Source organism: Trichoplusia ni, chromosome 8, assembly GCF_003590095.1.
Source record: "Trichoplusia ni isolate ovarian cell line Hi5 chromosome 8, tn1, whole genome shotgun sequence".
Lineage (NCBI taxonomy): Eukaryota > Metazoa > Arthropoda > Insecta > Lepidoptera > Noctuidae > Trichoplusia > Trichoplusia ni.
The window spans coordinates 4303274-4323148 of record NC_039485.1 but is presented as its reverse complement, the minus strand read 5'-3'; the positions used below and the strand labels follow the sequence as shown (position 1 = coordinate 4323148).

At 32.9% G+C, this 19875-nt stretch overlaps 1 protein-coding gene across 1 annotated transcript; it reads right to left on the bottom strand.

The window, feature by feature from the left end:
* Positions 1 to 316: 316 nt before the first annotated feature.
* On the bottom strand, positions 317 to 10594 carry LOC113496746 (calmodulin-1). Its single transcript, XM_026876068.1, has 6 exons — positions 10562 to 10594; positions 10127 to 10227; positions 8326 to 8470; positions 7788 to 7907; positions 4768 to 4904; positions 317 to 529 (listed from the first exon to the last, which is right to left on the bottom strand). The coding sequence occupies exons 1-6, from the start codon at positions 10592 to 10594 to the stop codon at positions 358 to 360; spliced, it is 708 nt and encodes a 235-aa protein (XP_026731869.1). The 3' UTR covers positions 317 to 357.
* Between the last annotated feature and the right edge of the window lie 9281 nt (positions 10595 to 19875).

The window sequence follows — 19875 nt, the reverse complement described above, 5'->3', positions numbered from 1 at the left end:
GATTCTATCCACAAAAAAAAAACAACTGCTAGTAAGAAAACGAAAAAAAAAACAGCTAATGAAACAAATTTTCGACAACACACACAACGATCTAAAACAACCAGCTAAAGATACAGAATTTTATGTGTAAATCCAATTTTCGACATAATGAATATTTTCCTCTTATTTCCCCAAACCTAAGCGATGTTTTTCCGGCTAAACGGAATATCAAGAAAAATGTAACGACGTCCATACATCATAGCCTTAAACGAAAGATATCGATAAAGTTCAGTTCACAAAACTTATTACAGACTCCATGCAAATTGAAACAAATGACTATTACAAAACATTTATTGTGCAAAGCATATTCATTACAATTTAAACCGCAATTTTGGTTGGTTTCCTCAAGCCTGCCAGTTTTCGGCAAAATTTGACGTAGTCGATCATAGTCGAGCCGTCATTTTGGACGATGAGTGGTGCTTCGTCTAACGCGTAGTCCGCTTCTTTCGCAGTGAACTTATCTCCAAATGTCATCAAATCATGTCTGATCCTGAAAGTAAACAATATATTTTTAAATATATATATTTTCAACAACTAATGAGTGACTGCGTGAATAGCCAAGTGGTTGAGGATACGACGCCAAACCCACTTAACTTGACGTGGGAAGAATTGGAAGAAGACTTGTTCTAAGTCTGGGTGTCTTTGAGCATGTGACTTGAATGTTTGTGAAACCCCCCGTGACACTGATTAAATTTTAAAGCTGGTGTCGTTTAGAAAAAACAGGAAAACAGTCTACTATTATTTCAGTTATGGAACTTTGGCAGCTCACGACATCGTGTACAGGGGTGCAACGGCATCTTTGTTCCACAACTGCAATTATACAGCGTGGTTACATTCTATATGTTGACATCATTAATGTCGCCATTGTAGCGCCACGCTACTTAAAAATGTGGTGGAAGACCCTTCACGACATAAGCCATCCCAAAAATGGAAATTATTTATGTATTATTAACAGTTACCGTTGTTATTCTCATAGAAAATCTGCTACGAAATCCATCCTATTTTTCAAAACATTTGAAAAGTACTTAAAAGAAAAGTCTTAGTGTTTGAAACTCTACAAATAAATTCAGCAGAAAGACACTTTATACAATCTGATATTGCAAAGTATTTTAGATTGAGATAAAACTTTGCAAAGACATGCTGAAGTACGAATAAGATTTGATAAAACAATTTGTTCTTGTCTTTATATCGTTGAAACATATGCTTGGAACGTGCTGATAATACTGAACATAAGTTTTTTCGCAAAAGGTTTGTTCTCGTTTACATTGTCAATGCTGAAGATAATCAAATAAATTGTTATGTTGGACGTGATAAAGGAGTAGATCATTTTCTTATATTTTTTGTATGTAAATAGATGAGAACAATTATAATAATTTATTATTTCATGAAGTGTGGTTTGTAGATACGCTGTATAAGAAATCTCGTGATTAATTAAACATATTTGGTACAAGATGAAAACTTTTTTATAGTTAGTAACGTTCTCAGTAACAGTCTTCTTTAAGTTCCTTTGAATTAAAATGAGGAAAAAACCCTATTAAATAAATCCTACGATTTCGTAATAGGTTTCAGATCACTTTGAAACTCAATAAAACATTTAATGACCGTACAGAATTATAAAACATGAAATTGACCTATTCAGGCACAAACCCTCTAAAAATTCAGCATTTAAAGATGGCCAAACCTATCACTTAGATCGCGAAGGGTCCTAGAACTTTCACTGTGAGAATGTTTGAGGCAATAGCAACCGAATAAAATATTGCTGTACGTTTAGACGTGACTGAGCAATAAACCTTTTTCCCCAGTCCCGAAGGTCGCGAGAACGAAGCCGTGGGAAACAGCTAGTATGTAATAAATTTTATTTTAGCGTTTCACATTATCTCCTTATAGAGGCCGTAATAAAAGAAAAGAGCGTATCGGAAACTTATACACGAAAGTTTTGGGAAGTTGGTAACACTGGGTCTGTTACCTGGTGTTGCCAGTCGGTTAAAGATTAAGCTCAAAATATGTAGATAAGATTTGATTTACTGAGGTATGAAAATGTTAGTCTTTTACAATATATCTACGCCTCTTGTATAATAAAAAATAATTTATTATATTATTAATTCACATTCGAAACAGTTACAGTTGCCTGTCATGGCTTATTTTTAATTAAATTAGGCTTAAAAAATATTTATGTAAAGTTTTTACATTTAAAAAAATCAATGTCATGAAAACTTCCATTAACTTCCATCATTAACATACTCGAACCACGGTCAGAAATAATGTGATGAATATTTGGTCCCAAACCAAAAAATGTATGGTAAACGGTATGTCTGTAGCTCCCTTTACGTATTGTATTCTTGTAGTAAAATTATTGGTAGTCCGTTATTTTTATAGTTATTCATAAAACCTAACGGTTGTTCTCGTGTCTGAAATCTATTCGTAATTTGAAACGTCGATTCTCTTCAACACACAAAATGTGAGGACATTCTATTTTACGATCTTCTGTACGACGTACAAATGTTTTCGTATACGTTTTCTCGTCAAAATTCTTCCTTGGAATTATACAAAAGCCTATCCGGGGCGCTCGTAAAACACAGATTGCACCGAGAATTTTAATAATCCCCGTGATGTTCTCCCTTAAGTACGTGTACTTTAAAATAAAGCAACCTATTAAATTATTTATCCTTTATTATGATGTACAACAATAGAAATAATTATTTTACCCTTTTTGTAATCTTGGTCGCGAGGCATGAATTTTCACCCGCATTAAATAAATCAGTAAAACAAACCTCAAAATCAAGCTGTGAGAAAATGAGGTTAATTAAAACTCAAACACGAAAATATCATTAAGGGGGCCCTGTTGCCCCGTTAATCTAAAACAAACGTCATGCGGTTCCAGAAAGTGCCCAAGGACCGATTTAAATCATCCCTTGACAGCTACCCGAGAATACATCATGCGAATATCAGAAAATGCAATTTAAATCTTGATTCGAAATATTTACTGGCCCCCGGAGTAATGTAAAATTTAAACGATACCTTTTTATGCCTATTAAGATATAATTGTGTAATTCATTTGGGTTTAATTAAAATTATTTCGATTGTGATACGAAAATGTTGCGGAGCTCAGGGATTAATAATGTTATAATGATAGGATGGATAATATTAATTTGTAACGACTTTCGGTTTTTGGGAGTTAAATATTCAAAAGTTCATCGTGTTAAGAAACTTTAAAGGAGAGTTTTTTTTTAAATAAGGCATGATGCTATACACATTCAACTCAAATTTTTAACTTTTTTAAGGCAACGGTTTTATCAAACAAAAACTAGAAAAAATATGTAAGATCTTCACATCTTCTAGTAGAGCACCTACTGCTTCTAGTACTGTTTTCAGGGTAATGGTCAGACGAGACGAATCTAATTTTATTTTATACGTTCTATCCTGATAGATTGAACTATTACAAGTCTTTGCAAGTGAAGTCAAGCAATTGTGTTTTTTTCGCGATTTTCTATTAGTATTCGAAGGCCGATGGTATCGTGCGTAATATACAAACTTGTTACAACAAGATGGGGTTTTCCTTGTGAGTGATCGGTCAGTCTTGTGTTTGATGTATTTCCTAACCGTTTTCTCTGATACCCTTTTATTAACATAAATCCCTTAATACATATGGAACGAATGTTAGTTTGTGTAGTAAAACTAGAACAACTTCCTTTGGTCTTTATGGATAACTTTCTAATTTTGATCTGAGAAGCAGAATGCTTAACTTGCAGTTTTTTTTTATTATTAAGCATAGCATTTCACTCACCAATACCATGTATATTTTTCAAGAGCAAATTGCAATAATGCTTTCAATTCGAGTGCGTTATCTATCTATCACATTTAAAATCAAATATTTTTTTCATGGTCCATGAGTTAAGATACTTTAAAAAAAAAACCTTCTAATTTCTTCAAAAGAACACATCATAGTTAACTCTAGTACCTACGAGCTCTTTGCAAGAAAAGTCAAAAAAATTAAGTCTTCTTTTTTTTATGTATAGTTCAGTAGCATAACGTTTTCTTAGTCTAAAATCATATCTAATCCAACGTTTTCCAATCACTAGTCATCATGCCACTGGTCTATAAGCTACAACCATATATCCCACACTATCTATAGTTGAAGTTTCAAGTCCAACTTTATGACCGTCCTCAATACACCGGGGATTACAAGTTAGCCTATTCTCACAGTTCCTAACTTCAGTTACGACTTATGAGATGATGTTAATTTATTATTGGTCCCATATAAATATCGAATGGTCCATAACAATGATTAATAGACGTTGTAATTTAGATCACAATTTGATAGCTGTTTCATTTCTATATGATTTATGTGTGTGATTTATGCTATCTGATATATTTTTAAAACCATCACAACGATGTTTTTAACCCGTTTCGTGGGAGATTTATTGAACATCTAATTTCAAGCTTAAAGAACATTTAGGCTTAGGACAAGCATTTGTAACATAATTAAGAAAAAGTTTCATCCATTCGTCAATATATTAAATGATATAAGATCAGCATTCAAACAATCGATTCGAGTTCGAACCCCGCGTAGGAAAACCGTTTGTATAATCCACGAATGCTTGTCCTGAGTCTGGATGTGTTTGTATAACCGGCATGACAAAATGATTAAATTCAGTAAATCTTGATTAGTATAAAAAATAAGAAAAACAAAAGCGGCAGGGCATAAAAACCTGTTGCAAAAAAAATTACCTTTCCTCCGAGATTAATCCATTGTTATCTTTATCCCAACGAGAAAGCGCTGATAACAATGTTTCTTCAGAGTCTAGTTCCAAAGTCCTGTATCCAAGGAGGTTGACAAAGCCATCGAAATCCAATGGGTTTGGAGCCTGGAAACAGAAAAATGAGAAAACAATAAATTACTTATCAACTACTGAAAAAAACCTTGTACTAATTCTTCTGCATCTACTGAATACTGAAACTTATTCTAAACCCGCCATTATTTTCATACAAATTCAAATATTGCATTCAATACGAAAGTACCGGCAATGATAAACTAATCTCCAAGAAAGAGACCCAATTACCCAAATGCGTAACAATTCGATCATTATCTAATTATAACGTCAGAGTGTGAGAACGGGTAAATACCATGACTAGGGTTTTTCATATTGGCAAAGATATAATAAAATGTGAAATTAATGTTCTGATTATTCAATTAGTACCTATAAATGGTCGATAACTTGTTTTTATAGTGATTAAGGAGAGACTAATTACTATCGCACACTAATACCCTACACACGTATCTAATGTATTAGCAATTAGGGCTACAGTAGAAGTCTATTTTAGTGCCCCGTGTTTTATTGAGCCGTAACTTTCATTTAATTTATTTCGATGCCGTAGAATTGGGATAAACTTTTCGTACGATAAAAGAAGTTCAAATAGATAGACGGATTAAAAAGTAATAAGAATTGAATAAAAAAGAACGCTCTTGAAATTATTACAAAAGACAATTTCTTTTTTGATGCCATAATTTTTTGAAGGCCTGGATGTATTTGTGTTAATGATGGATATTAATGTATTTTAATATAGAGAAAAAGCTGTATTACGTAACAAAATTAAAAAGGCCAAAGTCAAGATTATTTTATAAGATAGCACGTACATTTGTAAAGTGGGTTGGAAACCTGTACCTACAACCGAATGTTAATAATATAATTTCTTTTGACTGGGGTCCGGTCGGATATATTTGCCACGACCCCAGTTAAAATAAATTGGATAACCTTATCTGATGTATAAAAACAGGCGTTTTAAATACAAAAATTTTAAACTTGTTGAGATTTTGGGTATGGAAAAATGTTAATTTGCGAATGAAGGTATTGGATCGGGATCCCCGCTTGGCGTGTGAAAATTTAATGTAACGATTAACACGTAAGATAAGACAAGAAATTGAAACCGTATTGTGGTGGAAATTACGATGACTTTTTAATAAAATAATTTATGTTTATCGATACAGCAAGCTACGAATAATTTGATTGAAAACAACCGGTTTGTAAGTCAGAAACGAAAATTATTTAAAGCAGATTACTACGACTCCCAAACCAAACCAACAATTTGATTTCAATTCCCTAAAACGAAACCGAGAACAAAATCCTTATAATCTTCGCGATACAGAAAAAAAAAAAACGTTAATACCGAAATATCCGACACTGGGCAGGACAAGAAAAATTTAAATTTGATTTGTGAGGCTAAATCCTTGTGACCTCGGATGTGGTGGATTGACATGAGCTTAGGGGTCTCTTTCATCAGGCCCCAGAAACTTTCCCAACAATACTTAAAGGGAATTAAAAGAAAAGCAAAGTTTCGTATCTGCTTTAAGAGTCGACTTAGCGTATATATTCTCTTGTTTTATTCTTATTGGATGAATTATTTTGATGTTTGCGCTTTGAGATATTGTTGTTGGGTAAATTATTCGTTTGTATTAATTTGGGAAGTTGGACGGGCGTTTTGTTTTGTCGGTTCAGATAATTGTGTTGAAATTTACAGTTGAGTTTTTAGAAAAGTTTTCTTAGAGTCTAGTAGTGTAGTACTTAGTCTTATATGTAATAAATATATTAGGTAAGTATATATTCCTATTATTTTGTGTATCTGGAATGTTATGAAGTTGAAGAAAAAGAATTTGAGGAAAAATATTTTTTTTCGTGATCTTCAAGAACTTTGAGATGTATGTATTTTCTAGAAACTTGATCATGTACAGCATAAATAACGCTTCCTCCTACTTCCACAACAGCACGAATCCAACAATGTTCAAATATTAGAGACTACAATCTATCTATATTTCATCAACTTCAACTTGCTGGTTATAATACCGCTGGGTAGAAGGCTGACCTTGACGAGGATTCCCTCGTGACTCTGTGACGTCATTTATGCCATTATCTGTTCATAACGCTCTGTCTATGAACGTGGTTTTAGAATATTCTGTTCTCGAGGGTGCCGTAAGGAACAAGGGAGCTATATCATCTGATTCGGTCAAGGATCGGTTCATAATAAGTGTAATGTACTACAAGGACTTCGAATAATGGATATATTGATTTGGATCAACTCATTTAGCTCTTAATAGATGCGGTCAACAATTATTCTGAGATTTTTATGAGTAGCGGTATATGACGAAAGTAATTGTTTTTCTGACGTCATTGTCACACCCAAGGCTGTGTATTCCACCTTTATGCATTTATACGATAGCAAATTGTCTATTAACACAGATGCCAGCTGGCTAATTGGCTATGTGTTACCAATTTATTGACAGTTTGCGTATATTCGAAATGCTGTGAAATATATAAGTGACCAGATGTATGATGTGACATTTAGAAAAATTCTAAATGTCTTAATATGAGCGACTATAAGTAACTAACCAACTTATAGTCGCTCATATTAAGACATTTAGAATTTTTTTGCAGCAATATTAAGTTGTCTGAAAATATTTTTTATATGTTATTTCTTAAATTTTTTGTTTAGTACCTATGGATACTATTAGTTTACCTAGATTTCATAGAATTTATGCAAGTGCCTATGTATTTAATCCTGTGCCCTGCGGTGGGTCATCTTTGGGCTAGTATTACATAATATTAAATTAAGTTATTCCTCAAAAATGTAGTGACACTAGGCTAAGCGAGTGCCGAATTTAGCAGAAAACATTTGTATGCTCCACGAATGCTTATCCTGAGCCTCGGTCTGTTTGTGCCTACGGTTTGAATGTTTAAAAAAAAACATACACAGACCTCAGAAAGCATGCTCCGAATAGCATTTTCATCAATCTTATCCCCAAGACTGACTAACGTGGCTCGCAGATCACTAAAGTCGATGCACCCGTCACCGTCCATATCAAACAACAGGAACGCCTGAAAGCAAAACAAATTAACTTGAAACATGTTAAATCAAATCTTAATAACGTTAATAATGTTAATAAACCTCCAATTTGAACGGAATGGAACCAAAACATAGCTGACGATGTTTCAGCTAATTGTATTCATCACTTAGTTATTACGAGAGAGTAACGTATGTCGTTTCTTGGAAGCAGTTCATCAAAATTTATCAACACATTTGTGGAATTGCAAATAGACATAATAAATAGGTTTGACAGAAATATTAAGATACCATATTCGTTGAGATGTAATCTAGGAGAATTTACAATTTAACATACTCACGAATTGTTACAACGTTTTCTGCAATAGTGATTTTTTTCCGTGTAAAAATCATATTCAGACTCCAAATGTTAAATCTAGTTTAAGGATATCATACACGAACGAAATTCTTTACCTCTTTTAGTTCAAATATTTTATTATCGTCGAGTTCAGCCAGAACGTTCGGCGGTATACAGAGAGCCTCTCTCGCCCTAGAAGCTGAACGAGATCTCGATTGCTGTGGGACAGTCATCTCGTTTCCACTTTCCGATAAAATAGAGCTGTTGAAAAACAAAATCTTATCAAAGTTTTGCCGGTATTGAAACTACATCCAGTTCAGTACAATGCAATACGTAGAATCAAACTTGGATGATATTGCTAAGTTTTGTTTCACTGACATTTTTAATACAACAACTTTGAAATAGAAGTTCTTTCCCGATTTTATTTTGCTTGTCATTTTTGTAAATTTCTTGATACTTGAGATGACACACAATAAAAATATAAAATTTACACAGAGTGTTCATTGTTAAACATTTTTTTTCCTTAATAGCTCATCACTGCAGAGGCGGGATACATTGAGAAATGCTATAATTTGTAAAAAATTGAAAAGATGTCTTCAGTAAAATCATTCAAAATCGGTTTTGGGACGATATTACTTTTTTAAACAGCTTTTTGGGCAGATACGTGACAAAGTGAATCGGGATTCATTCAGTATCCTACCAGAAAGTGGAACCCGATACATTTTCAAACATTTTTCCATCTCGATGAAATTAAAGCGTGTCGGTAACATTTCAGCGCCTTTCGGTCGTCTCTTTAACTATTCGTGCTTACATTTTTGTTCCAATTAGTGCGAGAACAGAGTCTGTGACAGAAGTCTATCATGTTCAGTTGTTTTGTGGCGGGAAATTGCTCACTCTGCTACAAACGGCTGTGATGCTTTTGGCTTGTGTTGTGCATCATTATCATGAAGTTGATATTCCCTTGTGTTTTTACTACTAAGTCATGCCTTAAGTAGGAACTATTTATCATGAGTATTTTTTTATTATTATACGAAATTGATTGGACATTCTCGGGAGTCAACCATAAGATTGACAGAAATATTTTTTTGAAATATCTTGCTACTTGCGTAATACGAATAAAGTCACATTTAATTTCGAAAAAATATATTTGAAGCAAATTTTAAGTCTTTCAAGGATAAAAACGTCTCAATGTTGAATTTAATATTCAACCTAACGCCTTTCAATCATTCTCGATAAAATTTTACAGCGTAGAAATAGCTTTTTGTTAAAACCGTTGCGAGTAGCGGAAATTAAAAATTACGAATAAAGAGTGAATTTTTTATGGTTGCCTCACAAAAGAAGTTAACAAAGCAGTAAATATCCCAACGCCGTAATTAATATGGAAATTGAAAACGTCAGAATTAAAAGAACAAGTGCTTATGTTGATGAAAATGTTGGATGAATTTATGAAATTAACACGAAGACGAGAGGTACTGAGGATGATAACCTCAAACGCAGATATTAATTATTAAAATAATTATTTTCATAATACGGCTAGGTATTTAATGGAGTCGATAATTTAAATACGAGTATTTATAAATCTACATTTAGAAGTTCATGTTTTTTTACGTCCTTAAGTTATTAAAAAAATTTTGTTTAGAAAATTGATAAAACAAAAAGTTTAAGTTTGTTATTTTAAATAAATGCAATTAATTTTGATTCCCGAACATATCAGTATAAGATAAAGAGTGCAATTTAGTAAATATTTTTACAAAAGAAATTGTAGAGTGTAAGGACGTCGTATTAGACTCTAATAAACACATTGATCTTATCGTAATACATTTAGAATATCTACCATCAATATACCTATCTATATACGTTATTGCATTATATGACATATTAAATTAGTAACACGTATACAATGTATATAGTACTTACTCTCCTGGAGACAGGGATTGCAGAAGATTCTCTTTAAATTTCTTTATTTCATCCTTTGCATCATCTGGTTTGCTTCTACGTCTCTCGCCTTTTGATCCCCTCTGGAAACATCGTATTTATTAGCTTTACTATAAATACAATTTCATGTATAGGCATTCGTTTTTCTGCTACAAGTAGTTCAATTTAGCTTGGTGATGTTCATCAAAATTGTGTTTTTCTTAATTAGAACAATAAAAAATGTATTACACATACCTAAGTTACCTGACTCATAAAACAAAATATACTTAAAGTAATGTTAAATAAACAGTTAAGGCCCATTTTTTTAAATGGGCATTGCTTAACCTATAAAAAATTTGGTAACAGCTTTAAAAAAATGTGTTCACTTAATATCAAAAACATGAATATTATTTATTTTCTAGAATTACAATAACTTACTTTTTTGTCAGCTCCATTGGTTTCATCTTCCATGTTATTAAAAGTAAAATTTTGTGACTAAGTTCCGAGAGTCCCACCCGTGGTATCACGACCGTGCCGACTAGAGCAAGACTTGTAACTACCCGTCAAGAATATTAAATTTACACTGCATTTTCCGTCAGCCGAGATAATTATTTATTTCGGACGGATGCACGCAGATTTTAAGATTAGCCGTGATGTTTGCCCCAACTAATTAATCTTTGGGGCGAAACGCTTTAAGATTTCCAGGTCAACGAATTGTTTGTGCAGCGTTTACATGTTTCTGGCTTGAAACTGAGAAGGGTTGAACACTAAGTATTGTTTGTGTTTATTTTGGCATATGAGTTAGAATGTTTAGAGAATGTTCAACGCTATTAGCGTGGGTTTGGAATTCACTGGATTTGCGGCGGCTATGTTGTTTGATTTCACCAAGATTTGCTTGTCCTTAAACATTGTTTGCAGTACCACCTACAACACTAAGTAAAGTGAAAGTATCTTGCTTTAATAATTCACTATTATTAATCTAATCTAATCAAAATCTTGCACGGAAACATAATTTTGGCAGGAGATCAAAAATGAATTCAGACTATTAATCTTAGTGATATGACCAGGATAGTCAATTAAATAATATTTTACGATCCAGGAATTACGGTAATGATGTCAAAAATAATTTAAATGTGTCAACACAAACATACAGAGATGTAATAAAGCTGACGTTTTAAATGTCACGCGTAATAACTTACAAGAAATATTAAGACGGTGAGATAACGACGAACTATTAAAGATGCTATCTATCTCTTTCCAGAAAAATTCCAAAGAAATATTTCTGAAATGAGTACCAAAAATGTCACGTAATTCAAATGGATGGATTACATTAGGATTATAATGCCGACTAATGTACTTTAAGAGCAAATATTGCAGGGAAAGTACTTAACAGTATTAGATTTACATACGTAAGTAATCCTATTTATAATCATACAGTATATAATATATAAATGTGTTTTTTTTTTCAAATTGGATTATGAAGCAGGTGGAATGGATGTTAGTTTAAATGAATTGTCATAATTAAGAAGTTTGGACCGATCGTGAATCACTAATGTTAGCAAACAGTTAAGTGAAAACCATTTTTTAAACTTTCAAAAGTAGTTAAATTAATAATTAGCTCAAATAGCTAACTGCCTGCTCGTAATATTAACACAAAAATCTCTATTTTTCTAAAATAAAAGATTTTATCTAAATAAAACGTCAGCTATAGATGTAAAAACGAAAGCCATTTTAGAGTTTAGCCGGAACAAACAAACAGATAGAAAGACAGATAAAAATTGTTTTAAAAAACGTTTATTTCAATATTAGGAGAAAACACTCCAGTTTTATTTATGTGTATAGATGTAGAAAAGCCTTAAATTTATTCAACAGCTTGTCGATTCTCGATGAGCAACATTTAACAAGATTAACAAGACTCCAATAAACTCCATTCCGATAAGAAATTGCCATCGTCTCAAATTTCGTTCATTTGATCAGTTGAATAAACGCGATCATGCAAATACAGGCCCCTCAAAGGCAAATAAACTACCGCAAGGTAATCCACGAACAGGTGTAAATGGGTTTTTAATCAACTACAAATGCAACGGTTTAGGAGAGCCCAAATGAGATTCTTGTAGGGCTGGCAAAAATATTTGATTATGATATCAACGACGACAAAAAATATCGAAAAACTAGACTACACTTTGCATTAGAACGAAAATCGAAAGGAAAACTTCAATGTTTGGAAAGGATTTTTCTTTTCGGCTATTGTCCAATCTTCATAACTTATCAGTGTTTGCGCATGGAAAATGATTACTTGTCTAAAAGCCATGTCTATAAAAACTAGCTTATAATGTTTTCCTTTGATCTCATCGCGAAACTAGATAAATATGGGGCTATCATAACTTATTAATAGAATATTTTTTTACAATTCACAATAAATTCCATCTATTTAATTTTCGTCTAGTACCCACAGCTCTAATACTTTTACACAAAGCAGCTTGGAGTAAAATTTCCTTTACATTTTTAAATAGACATGAAGAATATACGCAATATCGTTGCATTGACAGCCCTGAATGCGAAGTGATACGGAACGGAGGCAAGGAATTGGGATTGCACTTAAGTTTCGTTGGCGTTCGAACACCGCAATTTATTTTTGTAAGACGATTGAGGATTCTCGACGTTTGCTTTCCTTGCTATCAAGATGCTTGATAATTTATACGTTTAGGTTGTTAGTATATCAGCTATATGTCGTCCTAAGCTTTGGTAGATTTAATTCGGTATGGTTTTTGTGTAAATTGTTTCAATTATTTTAAACCAATCGTAATGGCAATGGCGGTTAGTTGCGCTATTGTATATTTATTTTTATGCACAAGATGCAATTTTGATCCAAGCACTGGCACTAACAAATTTGTTTTTTCAGTTATATGTCGTTCAACGTTTTTCATGTGCCTGAAAAGGACTACGCAAAGCTAACCTTTGCACATTGATTTGTGATTATTACCTATTGGTTTCGTATCTATCTATTATATAACACCTCTGACAAACGGTAGAAGGAAGGACAGTCCAAATTGTGGAATTGGAGGACGTTTTAGGCTGATATTATAACTAGATCTTAAAAAAAAAAAAACAGGTGTATGTAATATTATAATAGTACTTAAAAAAGAAAACACATTTTATTACAAAGATGTCAAATTATATTTTCTTAACAAATTTTATCATATACCTACTTATCTTTGAAGTATTATCAAACATACTTTTATCAATTCACTAATAAATGTGATAAGACTCAAAAAGTTTATTTCTGTTCCAGCCTCCTAATAACTACTAAAATATTGAGAGCTTATTTGTAGTATCTCAAACATACTGCTTAAGTAAAGTAATGGATATTATTCAATCTAAAAAGCAGATAATGTTATGTGTAGGTGTATGTTTATTTTCGGTATACTGGTATCTTGCTTCTTTTTTTGGAAAAGGGTATTTACATACGCGTCAATATCGCTGCTAAAATTACATTTTTTCTGAATTCGTACCCAAAGGCAAAAACACTGTCAGTCAGTCTGTCATGATCCGTTTTAGCTTGACAGACGAAATTTTCGCAGATCAGGTATAGTGTCGTTGTTGCCGCTATGACAACAAATAAAATCAACTTTTGTTACAATTAGAAATTAGATGGTTGACTTTTTTTGAAATTTGATTTTCTTCAGCTTATTTGTATGACCCTCTGGGTCGCGAGTTAAACTCGCACTTGACGGGTTATTTCTTCGTTTTAATATACTTTTTATCGGATTTTTTTAACTGTTATGTACATTTTGCCAATTCCCTACATAATAACCCTGCGTGTAACGTTGGCGTTGGCAGGATGTCACTAAAATCAGAAATCGATAACCATTTGTAAAATCACAAAAGGGAAGTGAATTATAAATCGCATAAAACTGTTCGATGTAAAATTGAACTAAATTCCTTTATTTTAAAATTCATTTTCTATCAATAAACTCTGAAGATGATGTTTCTATAATTAAACACTGACGTCACATTGCTAATTGAAATACGAAAATAAGAATGAATCGTCGTGTTAATTTATAAAGACAAATGAGGATCATCCGTTTGTGCCAATTAATTCGACATTCCACCCGAAATATTTGAAATGTTGAAACAAGATAATGTATAATTAGATGTCGGAAACGCGTCACGGGAGAAATGCCTTCAGGTTGGCACGTACATTGGAATATCTCATAAATTGTTTACATAGCAAACAAAAAGTGACAGTGGTATTTGGACCAGATTTGTCAAAGCGTTGCTACGTGATAGTACAGGTACTTTTATTGAAATGTGACCTTTCTGAGTCTGTTAATAGATTGCTACATGTTTTAAATTTTCGAACCAATGGAAAACTAATTTAAATTCTTAAATATTCTTGAAACTAATGAGACTGAAAACTTAAAATTTATATTTTGGGGATAAATTGAAATAAAATACACTAATCTTTAAAACGATTTTCGAGTAAAAAGAGAATCATCGAATATTTTGTATCATCCATAAAGACCTAATCAAAACATTCAGGTATCGTGATTCCTTGCAAAGTCTTTGCACCAAAAAAATCCATTAAAATATTTTATTTAAACATGACACGCTTATCTATATTAAATTCATTTTGAGTAACGCAAATGCTTTTAGTTCGATGTCTTAAGTCTCGAATTTTGGGAACAACCTGTAATACTGAGCGGAATTGATGCTGTGTAATCTTCTATGTACTTTAGGGATTATTTTGTACTTCATGCAAATGATTCGGTTGAAGGAGGCACTTTTGGAAGTGGATGATAAGTAGATAGAAAACATTGTGATAATTTAATTTATATTATTCGAGTTGTGAGAGATAGAAATTGGAATCATATTATTAGACGTGACGTTTGGAACCATGTATGAGAAGGTAACCTATACCTAAGTAGATGAGAAGAAACAGTCTAGTAACTATATAACTACTAAAAGGTAATAGAAAATTCGAAATCTAAACAGCAATAGCTTCATAAGTATTGTAAGGACACAGAAACTGGACGTCTATTTGGCTTAGTAACTAAGTTGTCAAACAATTTGTTTAGCTATCTTAGAGATAACTTACGTGGACATAACCATAAGTGGCATTGGCTGTATGTTCCTTGCATGATTGAATTCAGGGTGTAATTTGGCGTTTTTTTTTGGGCAAAAAACATGCAAACAAAATAAAAACTATCAAAATTTAATCCATGCAAACAATTCTATCATTAACTGAGACTGGAACCAAAAGTGACCCATTTCAAATCAGAATCATATTTCCTCCTTTTTATAGTTTCTCAATCCAATACCCTAAACAGAATTAAGATCTACCTTGATGAAAGATTCTAACAATTTACTTTAGGGCAAAATACGGGTATCGGTTACAAAAGCGGTCAAGTAGATACTACTGGTCATGCCAGGTATATAGTTCCACCCCATCGGGCAGACAATTTTGCATCAAATATTCAACATATCCGTAAAAGGACGGCACACAGTATCTCATGTAAAAGGGAACGAAGCGGTTTTGTAAATAAGTGAAAAACGTTTTATGAAAACAATCCACTTTTAGGGCTACCGTCGGTTTCGTGTGGTCGTGTATTGTTTTGTTTTTTTTAAAAAAACAACAGCTGAGATGTCAAACATATTTTTTTTCGCATACACAAAAATATTTTAACCCGGTACCCGAAGAATTAAACGCATTTAGAATGTTCTAAATTTTAACGGACCGTAACAATAATAACGTTTATTAAAATTGCTGTTTCAATGAACGAAATCAAACCGTGCACAAAAACGTTGAAAATAAAAGAGCAGCGTCGATTGGTGGTTTGATTACACAGCAAGCGCCAACTGGAATCACCAACAGTTAAATACAATTACAAACACTAACAGACACTACACTGTAGAGATGTATGACACAGACGAAATTGTCCCATTTGCACTTTAGTACCGCTAAAACTTTTGTTAAAGTACTCGCTTGCTCCAAACTAAATGTGTTTTCCAATATTTGTTCGTGGTGTTCGGAAAGGCGCTGCCGTGTCATTTGCCGTAATTGTACTAGTAACAGCCGCTTGGAGGCCTACCATTTCGCTTGCAACTGCTGCCCACTTATGTTAGATCCGCAACATTCGTAGAAATATTTTCGAACCCAAACTCATTTGCTTTAACATGAACTGTATGGAGGATCTTCCAACGTTGGTGCAATGACATTCCGTTTTGGGACGGAGCCGTTTCCCTACTCATTATCGTTAACAAAAGGATTGTACCCAATTTACATTTCATCGCAGTATTTCCCTGACTATTATGTCGTTTGGCGCTGATTCTCGCGTATCGCGTGTATATGCTAATTAATCAGCATTTTCGTGATCGTCAAAATCTGAATTACTGATTTATTTCAATGTAATTTATGAAATACCTTACACATCCATTTTATATTATCTTTACCTTACATGCCTTACATGTACAAATTTAAATATTGCAATTTATTTAAACTTGCTTTTGTTTTTTATCGTAAAGAGCTATTTTCTATTTCTAGCTTATAGAGTTTTAATGCTAAACATTAACTGAGTTCGCCAAACCTTTCCAATCCCCTATCTCATGCCACTGAGATTCTATTAAATGATCCTAAATATTCTAGCTTTACAAAAGCAGCACACATTTTAAGATTACATTTCGACTTCTCCGCTGATATTGAATGAGAAACTATAATTTATTTCCCTTTGACCGGAAGAATGTAACCCGGTCTTTGGTTTAAAGAACGCAATTATTAAATTTCAAAGTGGAGATTATACATTTTCGCATTGCCTTTGTTGCTATCGATTTACTTTGTGTTACATTCAGATTATTTATGAATCATTCAGAAAGCTGTCTTTGGGAGTTTTCTTTACAATACTTTTCAATAACATGTACAATTCAGTCGGTACAATGCACCACTTTTAGAATTTTTCTCGAACTCTTTTGTGGACCTATATTTTAAATCGACAAAGACTTCCCTTTAGTATTTCGTTTGCCCTATCTCCTGCAGTTACAGGAGATATATCACAGCATTTAACGCCAACGTTCCCTCGTGTGTCCTCCATAAACGAGCTCACAGCAACGGTACTACACCAGCCTGCATAAAGCTTACCTGCGCCTTTGCACCCGGTGTAAAATATTTGACGCTGCAAACTCCAAATTTCATAAAACAAAATAGAAAATATTTTAGTATTTTGGCAGTCAAATTTTTGGCTTCCGAATACGACGCCTTTTATTTTAGATTTTTCCCAAAAACAACTGCATAGAAATTGAAAACTATAAAAAAAGAGACGAAATGACAAAAATACAGACTGGTCGAAATTTGTTTAGGTCGAGACCACATGACTTGTTTTTAACAGCACTGGTATAATTTTAAAGCCTTCTATCGTCAGCACAGTTTGGAACAAACAAAGGTTTTAATGTAGGACTGTCCGTAGTCTGCCTCTTGGGCGCAATTTTTCCTGACCCGCCAACATGAGACTGCGATTACTTGAGTTTAGTAATCCCCATACACGAATTTAATCTTTGTTCCTCCCATTCTGCCGCTGTTCACACTTAATTAATTTAATCTACTTGCACACATCGTTCTAGTTTAATTACTTATTATATTCCCTAAATTCTTAGAGGGAAAAATGTGAGATGGTTAAAATATAAATTCTTCTTTTCGCTCCATGGTTCCCACAGCTTGTGAGTTGAGAGAAATAATATAAAAAATCCGCCTCGGCAGCGCCATTTTTCTTTGGCCTGGCCTTATTTAGCTTTAATATGTTCCTTTCTTGCTGAACCTAAAATTTTATGAGGCTTCATTTTCTCATGTATTTGATGCTCTAGCGGGATCATGATGAAAACTTTTAAAGTAGCTTGCGGTACTATACAGATTTTTATCATGCACATATTTGTAATTCTAAATAAGAACCTGTAGCTCTTTTTCTATCAAAAAATATCTTCATCTTCATCGTCATCATCAGCCCATATTCGTTCACTGTTGGGTATAGGCCTCCCTAATTGCACGACATCAAAATCTATCTAAACAAAATCTTAATATACCTAAATATGAAGCACATTGTTTTTCCGTGATGGACTCAAAAACTGCTCCATCATTAGTAATCAAATTTGTACACTTTGTCCAGATTGATCCAATTTGGCTCATAGCTTAAATCTTAATTTGTAGTTGTGCTATTATTTTATTGCACATTATTTGTATATTGTTTGGTTATCTCAGTTATATCACAGATATTCAACTTTTTAACCATCTTGAAGAAGTCAATAATTGAAAGTGTTATCAATAAAAAACCAAATGACATCAAAAAACCCAAACAATTAACCTTTAACTAAAAACATTTGGAACCATTCCACTAACTTAAATATTCTACGAAATAGCATTACTCAACTGGGTCACATTAACTGCACTTCTTATCTCGAAACCACCGTCTCAAACCCAAATGACGTCGATAAAGCAAGTCAAAAAACGTTTCCAACTTTACGTAGTAAATATGACGTACAAATTTATCAAGCTGGACAACAATAGGGGTCCATTAATATCGTGACGATGCCCGTCCGCCTCATCTGACCTCGTTAATCAAAACTAATGACGGAGATAAAAATATTTCCAACGTTTGTGGCGCTAAATTATTTCTCAGTTTTTCGTTGTACATTGATATCAAGTGAAATTTCTCATTAACGCCAATAGAAGTCTAGTATTTATATGCTAGCTAATATTTATATTCTTATATTACAATGTTGAGACCGGTTGGTCGCATTGAATTCGTGTGAAACCTTAGCTTACTTAGAACTAAAAGTGAAGAGGTTCTTTATACCCAAGTTTATTTTTTTGTTAATAACTGAGCCTATTTTTATCATACCTGTGTTATATCGAACAATTATTACAAAAATAACTCTAGATTATTCATTAATAATAAAAGTAATATAGCAAAATAATTGTTTCGTATAGAGTTTTTTATTTCTAGTCAGCCTTCAATTAGGCAGTGATTTATTTACGAAATCTATTACGATTTTATCTAACGAATTTATTATTTTTGTTAAAAAAAGTTTCTACGCCCCCGATTTAGCAAAAACTTTTAGAAAAATAAATACACCTTTTATCCTTTTAATACAATTGATCTGAATCCGTCTGGCCGTTGAGGTATGATTGAAATTTATTGATAAAATAAAAAGTTTTACAAAACTTAAATAAATTATAATTTACTTGGAAACAAAGTAACAAAAGGACGTAGCATTTTGTTTTGTTTATGTAACAAACAATAAATATAAGAGCAGAAGATAAACAAATTCATCTATAACATATAGAACATTTTTATTCAATTGTTATGTGTTTAGTTCTAAGTAATCTTCGAGGTATAATACCTACTAATACTAGTTTTAGAAATCGAAAAGGTATCGTCCAGCCTACAGCCGCATTATATGTGTCTTTATTACTGTCCCCTGAAGTATGGATATATCTTCATTAAAAACGTCACCTACTTAAGTACCATTTTAAGAAAGGGTAGCTCATAGTCAAAAAGCTAGCTCTGCAAAGTCAAAGGTCGTAGGTTTGAAAATCCTAGTACAAACCAACGTCTTTTTGATTTCATTTACCAACCCACTAAGTAATTATTACCCGCTAAAACGGTGTATAGGAAATACAGTGAACACTGTACACCTGAGAATTTTTCAAGGATGAGTTAACACCATGTTGGATGTTGGACGCAAAGTCGGAGATGGTTAAAAAA

What these genes read in the sequence shown, in the direction of transcription:
- LOC113496746 (XM_026876068.1), bottom strand. Translation starts at nt 10,594, where the DNA reads ATGGAAGATGAAACCAATGGAGCTGACAAAAAA. An exon ending in CCAATGGAGCTGACAAAAAA is followed by an intron (nt 10,228 to 10,561) that starts GTAAGTTATTGT and finishes CGATGTTTCCAG; the next exon opens with AGGGGATCAAAAGGCGAGAG. An exon ending in CAATCCCTGTCTCCAGGAGA is followed by an intron (nt 8,471 to 10,126) that starts GTAAGTACTATA and finishes GTTTTTCAACAG; the next exon opens with CTCTATTTTATCGGAAAGTG.